Source organism: Saccharomycopsis crataegensis (assembly GCF_037102585.1).
Source record: "Saccharomycopsis crataegensis DNA, jcf7180000000072, whole genome shotgun sequence".
Taxonomy (NCBI): Eukaryota; Fungi; Ascomycota; class Saccharomycetes; order Ascoideales; family Saccharomycopsidaceae; genus Saccharomycopsis; species Saccharomycopsis crataegensis.
The window spans coordinates 661,904-679,927 of record NW_027043819.1 but is presented as its reverse complement, the minus strand read 5'-3'; the positions used below and the strand labels follow the sequence as shown (position 1 = coordinate 679,927).

General features: G+C 35.8%; 5 protein-coding genes across 5 annotated transcripts; 2 read left to right on the top strand and 3 right to left on the bottom strand. All coding sequences in view use genetic code 12, as the record gives it.

Moving 5' to 3' along the window:
• Positions 1-115: 115 nt before the first annotated feature.
• DBP6 (putative ATP-dependent RNA helicase DBP6) lies at positions 116-2,134 on the top strand (the record flags this gene model as incomplete). Its single annotated transcript, XM_064993893.1, has 1 exon — positions 116-2,134. The coding sequence occupies one exon, from the start codon at positions 116-118 to the stop codon at positions 2,132-2,134; it is 2,019 nt and encodes a 672-aa protein (XP_064849965.1).
• Positions 2,135-2,786: 652 nt separating this feature from the next.
• On the bottom strand, positions 2,787-3,401 carry DASC09_002890 (polyadenylate-binding protein; the record flags this gene model as incomplete). Its single annotated transcript, XM_064993892.1, has 1 exon — positions 2,787-3,401. The coding sequence occupies one exon, from the start codon at positions 3,399-3,401 to the stop codon at positions 2,787-2,789; it is 615 nt and encodes a 204-aa protein (XP_064849964.1).
• Positions 3,402-3,847: 446 nt separating this feature from the next.
• DASC09_002880 (uncharacterized protein) lies at positions 3,848-6,460 on the top strand (the record flags this gene model as incomplete). The annotated part of the gene is made up of 1 exon (XM_064993891.1): positions 3,848-6,460. The coding sequence occupies one exon, from the start codon at positions 3,848-3,850 to the stop codon at positions 6,458-6,460; it is 2,613 nt and encodes an 870-aa protein (XP_064849963.1).
• Positions 6,461-6,890: 430 nt separating this feature from the next.
• Positions 6,891-7,901, bottom strand: DASC09_002870 (aldo/keto reductase; the record flags this gene model as incomplete). The annotated part of the gene is made up of 1 exon (XM_064993890.1): positions 6,891-7,901. One exon carries the CDS (start codon positions 7,899-7,901, stop codon positions 6,891-6,893), a length of 1,011 nt encoding a protein of 336 aa, XP_064849962.1.
• Positions 7,902-8,925: 1,024 nt separating this feature from the next.
• Positions 8,926-10,755, bottom strand: RLI1 (Fe-S cluster-binding ribosome biosynthesis protein; the record flags this gene model as incomplete). The annotated part of the gene is made up of 1 exon (XM_064993889.1): positions 8,926-10,755. One exon carries the CDS (start codon positions 10,753-10,755, stop codon positions 8,926-8,928), a length of 1,830 nt encoding a protein of 609 aa, XP_064849961.1.
• Between the last annotated feature and the right edge of the window lie 7,269 nt (positions 10,756-18,024).

Sequence of the window (18,024 nt, the reverse complement as noted above, 5' to 3'; positions counted from 1 at the left end):
GGCCGGCAGTGCCGCTAACCAAAATCTCGAATCCCTCCAAAAAAATTTTCTGACTGCGATGAGCCGTTGATGGAGATGAAACAGAAAAACAGGTAAAGAAGGAGGTGCTGATACTATGTTTGCTTCAAGATATGTACCAGAGTCTAGTAGAAAGAGAAGTTATGAGAGCAGTGAGAGTGAAAGTGAAAGTGGCAGCGACAGCGACAGCGATGGTGGTGAGCAAATAGAGAAACCTTTGGAGGTTGAGCAGGAAGATAGTGATAATAATGATGATGAGACCTCACAGCCATCTGATAAAGAGGAGAAAGATAGTGAATCAGAGTCTGAAGATGAAAGTGTTTCTAGTAATAAATCAGAAGACTCTGAATCTGAGTCTGAGAATATGCCAAACGAAGTTGACGATTCAAATCAGACGAAGCACTCTTCGATTTTCAAAAGATTGAAGGCCTCATTAGATATACTGAAAAAGCTTGTTGACATAGACCAAGATCAAGAAGAGATGTCTGATGATGGTTCTAGAGCTGTGGAACCTGCTGAATTGGTGCCAATTCCTCAGCCAGAACTTCCTAAGGATAAGAGAGTGTATCTTTCGTCAAACGTTAATGGCGGGAATTTAGATTACATTGCCAAACCTGTTTATTATGCCTCAACCACCACCAAACCATTTGATACCTTATTTAATGAAATATTTGGGCTGTCACCTAATAAATATCAGCAATTGGTATCTAACCTCAAGTCTAACAATTTTGAAAGCGCATTTTCTGTTCAACTAGCAGTGTTCAACGAACTCGTTTCAAAAAATAAATGTTTCACCTCTCCGATTAACAGTCCAAATAATAATAATGGGGATTTATTAGTCAATGCTGCCACAGGTTCGGGTAAAACTTTGGCGTACCTCATTCCAATCCTTATGTCACTTTCCAACAGAATTGTGCCAAAACTTTCGTGTATTATATTAGTCCCAACTAGACCTTTAGTGAACCAGGTCCTTGCAACCGTGAATTCTTTGACAAAAAATTTGGGGTTGAATGTAATTGCCTCCAATAGTAACTTGTCTATCAAAAAAGAGATGGAGAAATTCCAAAATTTCAAGCCAGATATATTGATTAGCACCCCAGGTAGATTGGTAGATTATTTGACTTATAACGATAAGAACGATGATTATGAAACACAGCTGACCGGGTACAAGTTGAATTTAAGATATTTACAATTTTTAGTAATTGATGAAGTTGATAGATTGTTGAACCAATCATTTCAAAACTGGATAAATATCGTCAACAAAAAGATTGAATCAGATAAATTGCCAGTGGCACATAATGAAGTATTCAACTACAGTATCCAAAAGTTGTTGTTTTCTGCTACTTTGCATAATGACGTTAATAAGCTATCATCTTTCAATTTCTACAAGCCAAAGCTTTTGGTCGTTGATGATGATAAATTTGCTAATAACGATGCAAACACCGGCTTGGATTCATCATTTTATAAAGTTCCAGAGAACTTGCAAGAATTTGAGATCTTTGTCAATAAAGAATTTGAATCGTTTAAACCGTTGCTTCTTCTCAAGTCTCTTATTGAGAATCACTCTTTTAAAAACATTTTGGTGTTCACCAAATCTAATGAATCGTCACTTAGGTTAACAAAATTGCTCAACTTATTATACACAAACTATCAGCGCTTTTATTCCCAAGAGCTTCCTCAAGAAATAGAGATTCATTATTTGAACTCCACCGTCAGTGGTAACAACAAAAAGAAAATCCTCAATAGATTTACCTCTGATAAGATCAACATCTTGGTGGTAACTGATTTGGTTTCTCGTGGTTTAGATTTAACTAATGTTGAGAAGGTCATAAATTATGATCTTCCTATTTCTTCCACGGATTACGTTCATAGAATTGGGAGATGTGCAAGAGCGTATAACTATGGTGAAGCGATAACCATGATTTGTGGTAATGGGGATAGAAAATGGTTCAACAAAATAACAAAACCGATTAAAAGAAAGAATGAAATCAAGAAGTTGTTATTCAGCCAAGAAAAGGAAAGTGAGGGTGCTAAGTTGGTGCTCACTGAGTTGGAGAACAAGTTTTATAATGACTCTTTGGCTCAATTACAGGATGCAGTTTTAAGCCGTGGTTAGAAATTCAAATAAATATTGTTTGTTAATGGATGATAATACATGTAAGAATTTTCTATTCAAAAAATGAAATGCATGACTTGATGAACAAAAGCAAAAATCAAAAAAAAAAAATTGATTTTTTTTTGCCTAAAACGGTTATGCGAGATTTCAGTTGATTAATCAATTTCAAACTAAATCACACTCATTTACTATTGTACAATTCTTATTCTTTATTTTAAGAAGAGCTTTTCTTAGCTATTGCTTGCTGTTTAATATTTGATTTTCGTGGTCTTTGAATTTTCTTTTTAATATTCTTTTTAGCATTCTTTTTAGCATTCTTTTTAGCATTCTTTTTGGCATTCTTTTTTTTTTTTTATTATTTTATTTTTGTTTTCTTATATAGTTTTGATTCCTTGTAATAAAGAAAAAGAGTTGATAAAAAAAAAATATATGGTCAGCAGAGAAGCAGAACCAAAAGAGAAAATTTAACCCCACAGCAAATGTGCCAACAAAGTTTCACAGAAGAAAGAAAAGCGCGACATATGTTGTCAGGGACAAGTAAGCCACTTTCGAAATCTTCCCCAAATTAGAAAATGCTCCAATATCAGATACCCAGCATACCGAAGAAACGGTTTGAAAGTTCGTGTTGTTTAAAAATACAGCAGACCTTCAACTAATAAGGATTGAATCCTCCTCTACCTCTGTAACCCCCTCTGAAACCTCTGCCTCTGAAACCTCTACCTCTACCACGCCCTCTTCCACGGTTAAGACCTGGAATATTAGTACGCTTTCTGGTCACTTTCAACTGTCTACTTCTAAAGATGCTTTCATTCAACTTCAAACCTTCATTGACCAAGGTAGGGTCGGAGAACTCGATATAAGCAAACCCTTTAGGATGACCGGAGATCTTGTCCAACAAAATTGTCACACGATTGATTGGACTGGCGCCGGAAGCTTGGAAATGTTGCTTCAATTCTTCGGGAGTGGCACCATAATCGACATTCCCAACGTACACACTGCGGGCATCAATGTCAGCCTTATCTTCCTGTGACACTAGCGAGTTTTTCTCCAATTGACTTTGCATTTCGACCAATTTGGCAGACTCTTTTTCCATTGCTTCTATTTGCGACTTCATACGCTCCAATTCTTGATCTTCGGTGGATAAGGTGGTAGTGGCGGCGGCGGCAGAAAATGAGTTCAACGAACCGGCAGCAGGGGCAGGGGCATGGACAGACAAGCCGCTCTCTGAAACATTATCTGGGATTATATGTTGCTGTTCTTCGGACATTATTGCTATGTGTTTCTAGAATTAAGTAACTACAACTATTCAAGTAATAAATACTTGATCAATTGCAGTTGTTTAAGGCAAAAAAAAAAAATCAGAGCAAAAAAAAAAAATGTGCATTTTGTGCTCCAGGCACTGCAATTTTGACGTTTCCGCACACCCAAATGACGAATCTGAACAAATAATCTTTAACAATAACGATTCTTCGCTTTGTTTGGTAACAATCACATACTCTAATGTTTTTGGGGATTGCCTTGCCTTATTAGTGGATTCCTATTGTGTTAGCTCGGCGAACTGACCGATTCATGGTCACATCACGTGTGGGCGATGAGGGTGAGTACCCAACGAAAGGGAAACAAACGTTCCTTTCTAATAAAATGTTTATTTTCCATCTTCTACTTTCGAGTAACACAAAAAAAAAATTGTGCAGAATAACCAAGTAACATTCAATGTCACCCAGTTGCTTAGTTTTTCTACTCAACTCCCTCATTGTTGCCGCTAGTGTCCATGCTAGTGTTGCTTCTGTGGCTGCGCCCGCACTGCTGCTGCTGTTAGCAGTCAACGATGGCGACAGTCTAACTGTTATAGACATATTGTCAAAGAATGTGGAATTTAGCGTGTTTTTGAGAGTTCTACAACGAAGTGGGCTAATACCGACCTTGAATATTCGCAAAAACTTCACACTTATTGCTCCTGTTAATTCTGCTTTTGCTTACTCCAATTTTGAAGATGACTTGCTGGTAATTCAGGATAACATCCATCAATATATTATTAACAATTCCTTCTTGTCTTCTGATATCGAGGGACTTCAAATCTTTGAGACCACTAAGGAACCAGTCAATAATGTTTTCACCCCAATAACCGTGGAAGTTTTGCAAAATGATTATGATGATAATGAGAATATGTTCACCATTGATGGGGTAGAAGTGGTAGAGCCTAATTTAATTGCCTACTCGCAAGATTCTGTGGTTCATGGTATCAATCAAATTTTACCAGTAAGTGCGTCTACTTGCGAGTTTGTTGATACTTTATCCAGTAACTATAATGGGAGTTTCGATATTTTTAGTAAACTAATGGCTGTGGATTACTGTAGTGCAGACAAACTGATTTCAGGAACCACATTGTTATTACCATTAGATGAGAATATTGAAATCAATGATATAGAATTGAACTATTTGCTGTCCACTCACGGCTCTGCCGATAGAAGCCTCCTTGTTAATAGGAATATCTTTCATGGATATGTTGGCGGGCAAGTTGCTGGTGTTTATAAAGATTTTAATGAAGATGATGTTGAGTTCCAAAACCTTCATGATGGTAATATAGTTATTATTGATGGTAAGAAAGCCAAATATTCAAATGTTCTATCTGATGATGGGATCATTCACATTGTTGGAGAATTCGATCCATCGCCTGTTGAGTTTACTCCAAGAAAATATTTATACGGTTTGAATAGTGATGATTTTGTCGATGAGCTTGATTTCAGAAGCTTGTCCTATTTAATTGATGATAACAGTATTTCGCAAACCTTGTTCCTCTTCGAAGAAGAGGATGATGATAATGAGGGTAGTTCTTTTGGAAAACGAGACTTGATCGTCCTTGACAAAAAATCTATTAAAGCTCAAAGTTCAACTCATAAGGATCAATTGCTTTATCATTTTATTGACGGAAAGATTGATGTTTCAAGCTCTGGACTTTACGACAGCAAAGTGTGTAGAAACAAGAGAATCGGTAATAATTGTCAAAAAATCAAAATCAATCACAACGCAAACACAGGGTCATTATCTTTGAACAATGAAGTGAAAGTGTTAAATCCATCAGAAAAAATCTCTATTGCTAACACTGATATTTATCACATTGATAAGGAGTTTTTCTTGCCTCTGAGTTTAGAGAGTGCTGTTGGTTCGTTAAGTCGCTGTACTACTTCCATGAAGTATTTAAATGCTTTCAATCTATTGGATTTGGCAAACAATAAAAAAGGTTATACTGTTTTCTTACCTTGTTTCAGCAGCTGGTCAAGATTAGATTTAACTCTTGATTACTTGAAGAAGAATAGCACTGCATTATTATCTATTTTGCAAAATGGGATTGTTAATGGATTGGTTTATAGCGATTTTGATGAAGATATTATCACTACTAATCTTAATAATGAGTTGGTTGAAATTAAACCTGTGAAAAGCGATGACCATGAAAATTTCAACAAGTTGTTAGTGAATGGTAGGGAAATCAATGTTGAAAGAAACCGTGATATCATATTTGACAAAGGGGTTGTGCAACCAATTAATGGTGTTGTTATTCCTCCACATGTTCAGATAACTTTGACTGATCTAATCAAAACTGCTTCCCCAGACAATAATTTGTTCCTTGAGCTAATGGATTTCACCAATTTATCACACGTTTTGAACAGCCCAAATTACTCTGTTATTCTTCCCAGTACAATGGCCTTAACTGCCGCTAACTTCACGAAGTTTACGCCGTTATCAATCCTTGAAACTTTTTTGAAGTTGCACATTGTTCCAAATCACGTCTCCCATGGTGAAAATGATATTGATCATGATAACTTATTCGACTGCGGTTCTAAGATCCCAACATTGTTGGACAGTGTTCACTTGGCTTGCAGACCGTTCAATGATAGATCCAATTACTTGCAAATTGTTGAGGGTGCTGACTTAGAAGTTAGAATCTTGAAAACTGGTTGTTCCACATTAAGTAACCAATCATGCATTTTTGTGATTGACAAGGCAATTTTACCAGATTGGTTGAGTCCTGGAAAAAAGTTGAAATTTCATTTACCACTTGCCGCTTACGGGGTTGGGTTCGTGTCGGGTATTATCTTCATATTCCTTTTATTACCATGTTGTTTGTTAGCTATTGTTAAAAGCAGCAAAAGCCAGAATGTGGCGGATGATGAACAAGATCCGGAGTCTGGAGAAGATCAAAGATTATTACCATCGACCTCCAATGACCAGCATAATTATGATCTGATCTCCAATAGTACCCTAAGAGAATCTATTCCTCAGCCTATTGCCAACCACAGTGGTCAAAATCAAATACCTATATTTTAAATTTTCTGTTCTAAATATCTACTACTACTAGATTTTTTTGATTATTATTTATTAGGGATCTATTGTTTCTGTAAACAGAAAAAATAGTGACATTTTATGTTCCAAATTTCTAATTTTTATGTTTTTTATTTCAAACCTCCGAGTTGCTGTTGTTGTTGTTTTTCTTTTTTTCAAGTTCTAATTAATATATTATTGAATTGTGCTTTGTTATTAGCTAGCAAATTTTTCAGTCAGTCAAGATTGGTTTGATATGAAGCTAGAATCATACTGTTATTTATGGTTTACTTGGTGATCTACAGTTCTGGGCATTTATAAAATCATGAAAATAAATAAAGTCATATATTGGAGATACTAAAGCAGTGAGTATATATTTTTCTTGTAGGTTGCAATTCCGTTTGTCAGAATCATTACATCATCAAAACCACATTTCTTAATTGGAAACAGTGGTTGGGTTTGGGTTCTTCCAGCCGCTGGCACCAACCACACCGTGTTTTTCATCATCGTCAAACACGATGAATGGAGACCAATCTGGGTTAACAAATCTCTTTTGAGCATTCTTACCAATGGCATTAATTTTCTCACCATCTTCATTCGATAATTCCACGGTGAACAAGTTATCGTGGATTCTTTCTGCCTTCACGGATTTTGGCAACACGATGGTACCTCTCCACAACGCCCAAGAGATCAAGATTTGTGCAGAAGATGCCTGGTATTTTTTAGCCAATTCGACGATAACTGGGTTCTTCAACAACTCAGCGGCATCAGCACCGCCCAATGGGGTGTGGGCTTCAACATGGATCCCCTTTGATTTGCAGAAAGCCAATAATTCCGGTTGAAGAAGGTACAAATGGGCTTCGATTTGGTTGACACAAGGAACAATCTTGGTGGTTGGCGCTGCCAACAATTCGGTCAACTTGGCAATCGTGAAATTAGACACCCCAATGGACTTGGTCAACCCCTTTGCAACCAAATCTTGGAAATAAGTCCATGTCTTGACAAAGTTATTCGAGTGGTCCAAGTCTCTTTTACCATTTGGTAAATAAGAAACATTGACAACATTTCCTGCAGCGTCAAACTTCTTGGTTAAGGCAACGGGCCAGTGGATCATGTACAAATCAACGTAGTCCAATTGTAATTTTTTCAATGAGAGTTTAATAGCAGATTCTGGATCAGCGTAGTCAACCCCCCACATCTTGGTGGTGATGAAAAGCTCTTCTCTTTTAACCAATCCCTCCTTGAAAGCTTGGGTCAATGCAGTGCCGATTTCCTCTTCATTACCATAAGCATAAGCGGTATCGATGTGTCTGACACCAGCCTTGATACCATCCAAAACCGCTTGGTATACTTCATTTGGACCGGATCTGAAAGTACCCAACCCAATGACTGGAATTTCATTTCCATCGTTGAGCTTCACAACCTTGGTATTCTTAGTCAAAGGCATGATAAATGAGATATGAAGATGATACAAGTAAAGGAAAGAAAAAGAAAAGAAAAGAAAAAAGGAAAAACTAGTGATGATGAATCAGCAATCTAAAAAGGTTTGTTGTGGTTAATTACTTGGACACTCTCAGGAATCCTTCGAGGTTTATATATTGCAGGAGATTGACATCTCCCCCACACCAACACCACAATAGTTCCTGTCGTAGGCTACCACAGAAATCTCCGAGGTCAATGCGGCTAGGCTAAACTGCGTGCGCCCAGCAAGAGAAAATGGCCGAGACTACAATAAACATATAAGTCAAACGAAAACTTTTCAATAGAACTATAACATTACCATGACAGTAAAAGGGAAATATAAGCGCAGGGGAAGGAAAAACCTTGGATTTTAAAGAGGATAAAAAAATATATATAAAAAAAACAAAAAAAAGAGACTCAAATCACCAAGCACAACACACACCACACAGTGCAGTTACATCATCAACAAAAGAAGTCCGCAAAACTGAAGATTTCTGTCCCATTTGTAAAATTTCTTTTTGATCTTGAAAATCAAAAATCTCACAGAGAGAAAAAATTGATGATCAGGAAAAAAAAAAAAAAAAAAAAACAGAAGTAGGTTACAAAAGAACTCCCATTCAAACTATTCACCCCGGGAGAAAACAAGATTTTTCAATCGGAACCCCCAGGACTATAATTGACCAAATGTAGGACATTGATCCAGCCTAAGATTAAACAACTCTCTTTTTTTACTTCGTCTATCTGGCAAAGAAAACTAAAAAAAATAAAAAAATAAAAAAAGAGCAAATATTCGAATCTTAAATCTAAATCGCAGCATGCTGGAATCCGCAAATTGATGAAACCGGTTGAACCGTGATAATGAGCATGCTAATAGTGCTAACAAAACAAAAAGATTGTCATAATGAGTATTAATAATACACTTGTCATTGCTTGAAGTAATTGTATGAACAACAACAAAACTGTTAAATGCTAGACACAATGAAACAAAAAAACAAAAATAAATACTATCTTCATAAGTCATTGTTTTCCAAGAAGAAGTAGTTACCATTAGCCTTTTGTTCTCTATCCATTTGAGAATCTAACTTGTTAATTCTTGGTCTGAAAGAGTTTGGATCTCTTCTGAAAGTAACATTCAAATTCTTCAAAAATCTGTTACAACCAGTAAGCAAACTTTCTGGACAGTTAGCATAAGCATCTTGAGAAGGAACACCTTCGAACACAATAACTTTATCGGCAAGATAAGTAGCCATGATGAAATCGTGCTCAACAATAAAAGCGGTTTTCTTGGCATGGATAATAAATCTTCTGATAACTTTGGAACAAATAATACGTTGTTCAGAATCCAAGTATGCAGAAGGTTCATCAATAAGGTAAATGTCGGCAATTTTACCCAAAGCCAACACAATAGCAACTCTTTGCAATTCACCACCAGACAAGTGTTGAACTTCTTGATCGATGATATCGTCAATTCTCAAAGGCTTAACAACATCGGTTTGGAATTGGGAATTTAAGAATTGGCCTCTGATCTTCTTGTAGAACAATTGACGGACAGTACCGGTGAACTTTGGAGCAATCTTTTGAGGTTTCATAGAAATGTTCAATTTTGGAACCTGACTACCATCGTCTGGTGGAATGGCACCAGCCAACAATTTACAGAAAGTGGTCTTACCTGTACCGTTTTCACCCATCATAACAATAATTTCAGAGTCGGTAAATTCACCTTCCTTGACTCTCAATTTGAAATCACCTTGAGTCTTAAAGAATTCTGGGTAAACAAATCTTCTAGAAGCATCGACTTGGAAAGTGTCATTAGCGTCAGCCAATCTGAATTGCAAAGATTCAGTTCTGAATCTCAAATTTTCGGCTGGCAAATGACCATCCAAAAAGATGTTGATACCTTCTCTAACAGAAGCTGGCAAAGTAACCACACCATAAACTGATGGAACACCATACAAGATACAAACAAAATCTGACAAATAATCCAAAACGGACAAATCGTGCTCGACAACAATACAATAAGTAACTGGAGACAACATAGATCTAATGATTTCAGCCGCCTTCAATCTTTGCTTGACATCCAAATAAGAGGATGGTTCATCAAACATATAAACAGTGGCATCTTGAACACAGGTCATTGCAATAGTGAATCTTTGCAATTCACCACCAGACAAAGCAGCAACATCTCTCTTCAATAAATGCTTCAACTCCATGGTAGTCAACACATATCTGGCGTCTTCCTTTGATCTCTCTAATCTAGCGTTAATCAACTCCCCAACCTTTTTCAATGGACCTTTGATGGCTCTTGGGACATTATCGACGTATTGAGGCTTGATAGTGGCCTTGATATCATCTTCCAAAACCTTTGTGAAATAATTTTGCAATTCCGACCCTCTGAAATGCTTCAAAATTTGCTCCCAATCAGGTGGATCATCGTATCTACCCAAGTTTGGCTTTTGCTTACCAGCCAAAATCTTCAAAGCGGTAGATTTACCAATACCGTTAGTACCGACTAACCCCAAAACTTGACCTGGTCTTGGGGTTGGTAATCTATGCAATTTGAAAGAGTTAGCACTATATCTGTGGGTAACTTCATTATCCAAGTTTGTTGGGACGTTAATGATAGTGATGGCATCAAATGGACACTTTTTCACACAAATACCACAACCGATACAAAGAATTTCAGAAATGAAAGAAATCTTGGAGGCTGGTGTCACTTCAATACATAATTTCCCAGTTTTCACCACAGGACACCCTTTTCTACATTCTTGACGACATCTTTTTGGTTTGCACTTGTCTTCAGAGACAATGGCAATACGGGTATTCTTCATTTTATCAGACATCTTGAACGGATTATTCACGCAGCCTTTTTCCTTGTTTTTGCAATGGATTCTCTTTCATTTAGTTGATGTTGGCTGATTTGGTTGATGAAAAAAAAAAAAATTTTCGATGGGGCCAGGGCTTCTGAGCGACGCACTGAAAAAACTTATGGGGATTAGTAATGCTGGAATGTGATTGGCTGAAGTGCCTTCGTAGAAATTTACTTTTATAAGTATGTTCTTAGCATATAAATAAATTATGATTAATGGAGGTTATTGTTTGTACAGATTTCCATTACTGTGTAGGAGCAAAGGTCTATTCCTTTGCATTAGCAAGATCTAGGTATTTGACATGACAGGCAGGGTGACGAACAAATTGCGGCTCAACCTGGATGCGGTGTTGTTACTACTGTTTCTTGTTTTCCCTAGCAGGAAAAGATTTTCGATATGATATAATTCTGTTATATATATATATTATTCCTTTATATTTTGTGTATTGGTTGTTGTGGCTGGTGTCACCGTTGCCAAATATAAGTAGTATTTCGATCAATACTAGAAGAAATCGTTGCAATTTTCCTATTTCTTGTAAGATATTCCAGTCACTACTTTCATTTTTGTCAGTTAAATTCTAGGATGTCATAGCATTGAAGAATATTACTATTGCTTTCAGCTCCTAGATTTTCAAAGATAACTAAGCTGTTATTCTTTGGGGCAAACAACTTAATGGCTCAATAAACGAATACAGAGGTCAAAGACAGTTCAAGGATGTCATTAATAAAATACACATTTAAATCACTCGATAAAGAGGAATATATAATCAAGATGACAAAGAAAAAAAACGTCTATTCTGTTGCATAATAAAAGAGATTGTATCATCTTTGTGTTCGTGAAGGTTGTATCAAGATACATCCTGTATGAAACATTTGGATAAAAATACAACAAAAAGAACTTATATTTATAAGGGCTATTCAAAGAAATGATTTTTCAGAAAGTACAATGATGGAGCTCAGGTACAATTCTGTTTCCATTTTGAGTTTGGTGTCCTATTTTTAAGAGTTGAGAAAGATGCTACTAGTACTGTTTTTAAAAACAATATAATAAATGAAATAAAAAGAGAACAAACGAAGCAGAAGCAACAATTCTTTCAAAACTGCATTTATCTAACACATTTTTGGATAAGATACACTTAGATTACTGTACATAAGATATTACAGGCGAATAGTCTGTCTTCCCAGTCTAAGGATATAGGAGCTTGTTCTAAATCTTGAATAAATGAGAAATAAATGGGAACGAAAAGCTGACAAAATGACTACTATTGAAAGTCTTTCACAGCAAGAGGAAACATTGTTAAGTCAATAACGTAACATTCTACCTCATCTTAGCCCCACTTTTTTTAGGTGAAGGGTACTGATTACAGCTAATATTTCATAAACTATTCTTATATGGTATATTTCAAGTGATTTTGTGGCTAAATCATCAGGGTTTGCTAGGTCTTTGTTGAATTTAGATATTAGAAAAATTTGTGATAAAATTCTAATCTGGTTTATTGGTTTCGTAGTTTTTGAAACACAATTCAATAATAATAACACTTTTATATCTTCATTCATCAATTCTGTTGATCGTCCAAGAGCTATTTCCTTTTCCTTTTCAATAACGCCTCCTATTGGTTTTAGATTTTTTTTCAATATGAGGCAACCATCGAATGTATTCTAAGCAACATCAAAGGTTTCCCTTCACCCATACCAAATCAAATCCCATATATTTCGAACCCAAGGCAGACAAGATCAGCGTATCGCGCAAATCATGCAAAAATACTAATATATTATGGATGTGCGCCATGCTAAAACGTGAGATCTTTTGACATATCTTCTCGAAGAGTACGAATTTACGAGATCGCAGACAACCATCGTATGATGGAAATGAAACAGGTAACTATTTACCGAAAAAAGAAATTACAGTTTAGACAGGCTGTTTTAAGTACCACAACACTGTCATTTTTTTTTTCCTTTTTTTTTTTTTTTTTTCCGGCTACTACAGTTATCATCGATTAATAAAAAATCGTACCACAATAATAATTATGGTCATTCTTGGGCAGCAGCGCAAGCATGTAATGGGGCACATTTTTTTAAAGTTAATCAACACCTCCTTCCTGAAGTCATATACCCTTTTACGGTAAATACTTATAGTTTTGTGGCTGTTTGAGAAATCGCAACTAGCTAGTAATTACCTTGCATTGCCCATCATGTTAATTGGAAGATTAAATTGCTAATCAGTGGTGAAACTGCTAATGAATAAACATGTAAAATATGTATCTCTTTCAAATACAAGGAGGGGGCAGCCTTCTAAATATGTGCACTTATTGAAATGATAATTGAATTAAGTCCATATTTTACATTTCTTCTTAAAAGACATGGAAATTCTAAACGAGATTCTAAACTAGTGCAATATTTAGAAGTTGAATCATTTTTATTCGCAGCTTTTATTGTACGCAACGTGGCATGTGATTTGCTTTTACTGTACTAGTCGTACTTGTACACTTTTTGCTAACAACACCCTAGAGTGTGAGTAGCCATAACACCATTACTTCTAATCTGTATTTTCCTACTTTCTATTTTACTTACTTATTCTACCTTATTATCTCACTACTGCTTTTAGAGAGGCAGCACATTATTCAATCATTATATTTTACTACGTTGTTAACTTTATTAAGTTATTGCTTGTATTAATCCAGAATCATCTTAAATCCGATATTCTTAGACTCTACCGATCTGATAGATCTTACCCTACCACAAGTCATAATCGCGCGAAGTCGCCAATAACATTACTCTATTCGGATGCTCTTTTGTATATTCCGTCTTGCTGCAGCTGCAGTATTTTTCTTCAAGAGATATATCTGCTTTCTCGTTTAGATCCAATGAAGGTAAAGTGAAAATTAGATGTATAACCAGCTAGCTATGAAGCATTCGAAAACATTTCTTGCAAAGCTTGACTTTTCTACAAAAGAGCTATTGGCAAGAAGACTGACTATACATGAAACCAGAATCTTCGAATAGGCTGTTTACACCCAGATTTTATCGTATGTTATTATTCAATTTATCGCAATGCTAAAATGCAGAATTATCAATCAACTTGAAACCGTGTACCAATTGACACGGGATTATGTCACCAAAAGTATACATAAATACCAAATCACAAATCTAACTAGCCTGAACTGAAACTATAATCCATTTCTGATACCTAATCGTATCAGGTTGGTAGTGCACGTTTTTTTTTTTTATTTCCTCAAAAATGTGCTATAGCCCTAGTGATAACCAAGAATTTGCAAAGGTTTTGTAGAAAACGCTGGAAACTCACTCAACAATTGTAAAATGTTGTGTTATTTATGGAGCTCCAAGGATTGAATAGGGGTTTCGGACGATAGGCGAGCGTCGCACCAGTGTTAAGTGTCTGAAACCTTAACATATGTGGCAGTCACCCTGCTTAACTCATTTTCAGGCCTCCAGGAGTGGGACGCTAAGAATAAAAAACAACAGAAAAACACAAAAATTGCGTATGCATAAAGTGACCCAAACCAAGAGATACCGTATTTCGCGGTATTGGCTTATCTGATTGAACAATTGTCACTCTCTTCTAAATCTACAGCGAAAATCAGCCTCAAATTCTGTTTGTTGTCTTTTCTCTCTCTCTCTCTTTCTAAAATTCCATCACACATTAATGAATGAAGCTTGCTCGAGCATTATTCAAATTTACTTTCTTTTGCGTCACTAACTACTCTTTAGATACATAGAGTAATATAAGTAACTTCTGAGAAAACAATGTGACAGACACTAATTTTGCTTGACTTGTTTCAGCTTGACTTGTTTTAGAACTTCTATTTCTTTCACTTTTTCACTTTTCTCTACTTAGAGTTCCAAGCTGCTGACAACAATAAGAGGCAATTTCAACGATAGGGCGAAATCCAAAAATCGTCAGAATGTGGATGTATTGATGCTAACAATAAATTAGACCCTTCCTCCCTAAAATATCTTTAGATCTAATTTGTATGAACACTTACTAACGGCAAAGTAGATTTGATACACATTTTATAATCGCGAGACACTCAAGGACAAAAGACGACAGAGCCTCAGGTGGTAGCTCTAAATATAGGGGGGTTCAGATTCCTCTCGTCAGTAAGTTCTTGGAGTAACATATTATTTATGTGTGCAGCATACTAGATATGAATATTGTCTTGCTGATTCGAATTTTGAGGGATTTTTTCTCAGAAAAGTAAATAGTGGCCAACTAGCTAATTTGAGAACGTCTTTCCCTCCGCAAAATAGGCATATAATAGAATAATCTGAAAAGTGAATCCCTTCATTTCAGATGGAACCATAAACTTTAATCTTGTATTATGCAAGCCACCAATTTCAGGTAGAAAGTGAAAAGGAAAGAGATACAACAGCAATTCTTTTATAAAACAAGTTGTGGAACGTCATGCCTCTCTTTCTCTCTTTCTCTCTTTCTCTCTTTCTCTCTTTCTCTCTTTCTCTCTTTCTCTCTTTCTCTCTTTCTCTCTTTCTCTCTTTCTCTCTTTCTCTCTCTCTCTCTTTCTCTCTTTCTCTCTTTCTCTCTTTCTCTCTCTCTCATTTTTTTCTTCTCCTCGGAATAAAGCCCAAGAATTGATATTATTCCTATTGCATATTTCTTATCTCAGAAACGCTATCGCATTTTCCAAATACGATACAAAACCCTAGCGTCTGTTTGAATGCGTCTTGGCCTCTGCTTGTATGTGTCAAATAAGCATATGCATACAGTTTAACTAGTGTGCAGTAGGACACGTTTTCTGGATAGGTAATCCAATGCAGCACGTGAACATCCTCAACCTTATTTTCATCCGGAAAATCGTTTTATCGACACTTCAGCCACACTCTGTTGAAAAAATAACTCTACAATCACTGCCAGAGCGTATCATTCTTATGATACCATCAGCTTGTGTTGGTAGATGGCTGATTATTAGGTTTCTACCCATACTAATGATGTCTTGTGCCGATAGTAAGGATATTTCATGGATGATCAAGAGCTTATCGAGTCCTCCTACTGTCAGCCTCACAAGGTGCAACAAGACAGATTGACCGCCTAGCTAATACGTCCTGACAGTTATAGATTACAATATTTACATTCCGAGCTTAAATGGAAGGGGTCTCTTTTTTAATGATTTCTGAGATTGCCTTACGGCTATAATTTCTACACTTCCAAAAAATTTAAAGTAAAAGGCTGTGTATTAGGTGTATAACTTTCATATTGATTTCTATCTAAAAACTGGAAACGCTCACTGAAAAAAACAAAAACAAAAGTGCATATCATGTTTGCCTGTTGTAATAGAATTCCAGAATATAGCCGAGTAGCTTGTAATCAAATACAACAATAGTAAATCTGAAGCTGCGGTACAACGCATACCACATTATTTAAGCGCAACTACGGTAGCACATACCCAAAACAATTGTACGGACATAGACGAGCTCGAAGGAGCTGTTGGTAAATAATCTGGACCCATGAAGAAAAGCTTGGCTGGATAGTGAAGTTGCCGATCTAGCGGACTGCCATACAGTGGAAGATCGATGAAATAAAGAAGAAAAATAATCCTGAGCATAAGAGCCTAATAATTTGCTATTATATGCAATGACTGTCAGTATTGACAGTATTTTATTCTTCCACGAGGCGTGTTGTTCGAGACATCTACCTGATATTGCAATTTTTCGAACAATTTTTTCTTCTTTACCTTTTTTTCCTTTCTTTCCCAACATAAAAGGAATTTTCAGATTTCTCTATTGTCCCTTCCTGCGTCTACTATGCATTGTTGTTCTATAGTGCGGCTACCCCGTTATGACCCACGATGATGTTATTATAGCGGATAGAGATATTTTTCATATTCTTCCGTTTAATACAACTACCTAGTTTTGACCTCAAGTAGAACAATCCCGCACTTGGTCGCACTATTCATAATATTTTTTTTTTTTGTTTTTTGGGTGAATAAAATAAAAAAAAAACACCCCCTAAAGACCCAAATATGAGGGGACTTTTGCATGGCAAAAAGTGACGACAAAAGTTTCTTTGATAACTAATATCCACAATAAGAGGTGTGATTTGAAAATAAAAAAACAGGAGTACCAAACGCATGTTATTCGTAGTTCTCTAGAAATTATTAAAGCCTAGTACTGATTACAGAAGTGGTGGTTCCCACGTACATTCAGTAAGTGCAAATTGCACGGCTACTCTGTATGATGGTACATAAAAGAGCGGGTCAATCAATGCTTGTTCTTCTCTACTTTTTTTCTTTTTTTTCTCTTTTCTATTATCTATAATGTAAGTATAGTTATGTGATTATTGGCACGCTTGGGTACATTTCCGTGGCTCCATGCCAAAAGATCTTTACGCAACAACATGCAGTGAATGGCTAAGCCAGATTATTGAGCTGAAATCTTTCGCGCGATTATTACTTGGAGTGGGATAATAGTTGCCCAGAGAGACCTGGTAATCTTCTTGAATATTGTTGTAGGATTATATTCGCCATAGGTAATAAATAGCAACAGTTTAACAATAAAAGACTTTGGATATGTTTTTAAAATGAACTAGATAAAGAAGAAGAAATGTGGTTAGAAGTAATGGTGTATGACTACCTATATCCTATAAATCGGAGTGAAGCGAAGTGGTATCGTATATGCATCAAAGATTAATCAGTGGGAACGACGATGAGCATTTTCTCACAGAGATCGTCAAATATCACGAATAAAAATTTTCAATCTAATTTATTCCCTGTCGTCCAAGTTAATAATACCAGAACCTATTTATTTCCACCAAAAGAACAACAAAAAAAAAAAACAACAAGAAAAAAAAAAAAAAAAAAGAGAAGGTTTTTTTTTTTTAAAAAAAAAAGAAAAGAAAAAGAAAACAAGGAAAAACTTTTACGTTAATCATACCACAATAAAAAACTAAAACAAGTTGGACCTACACAGAGGAGCTTTTTGTAAGGATATCAGGAGAATTAATAGGAAAAAAAAAAAAAGAAAAAAGACTTTTTAGTAGATGTAATTAGGATAATTAACACCGTATAAGTTAGTATAAGATACGAAACAAAATTAGTCGATTAGATGATACGCTTAAATTTCTCCTATTTTGAATTATTATTAAACCTAATCGTCTTCACAACCAAATTTATTTCGCCAAATATTGCTTCAGGCGGTATGGAAATAATCATCGCTTCTTGGATTATAAAAAATAAAATACGGATGGTTCGTTTTTGCCTTTTATGCGTAA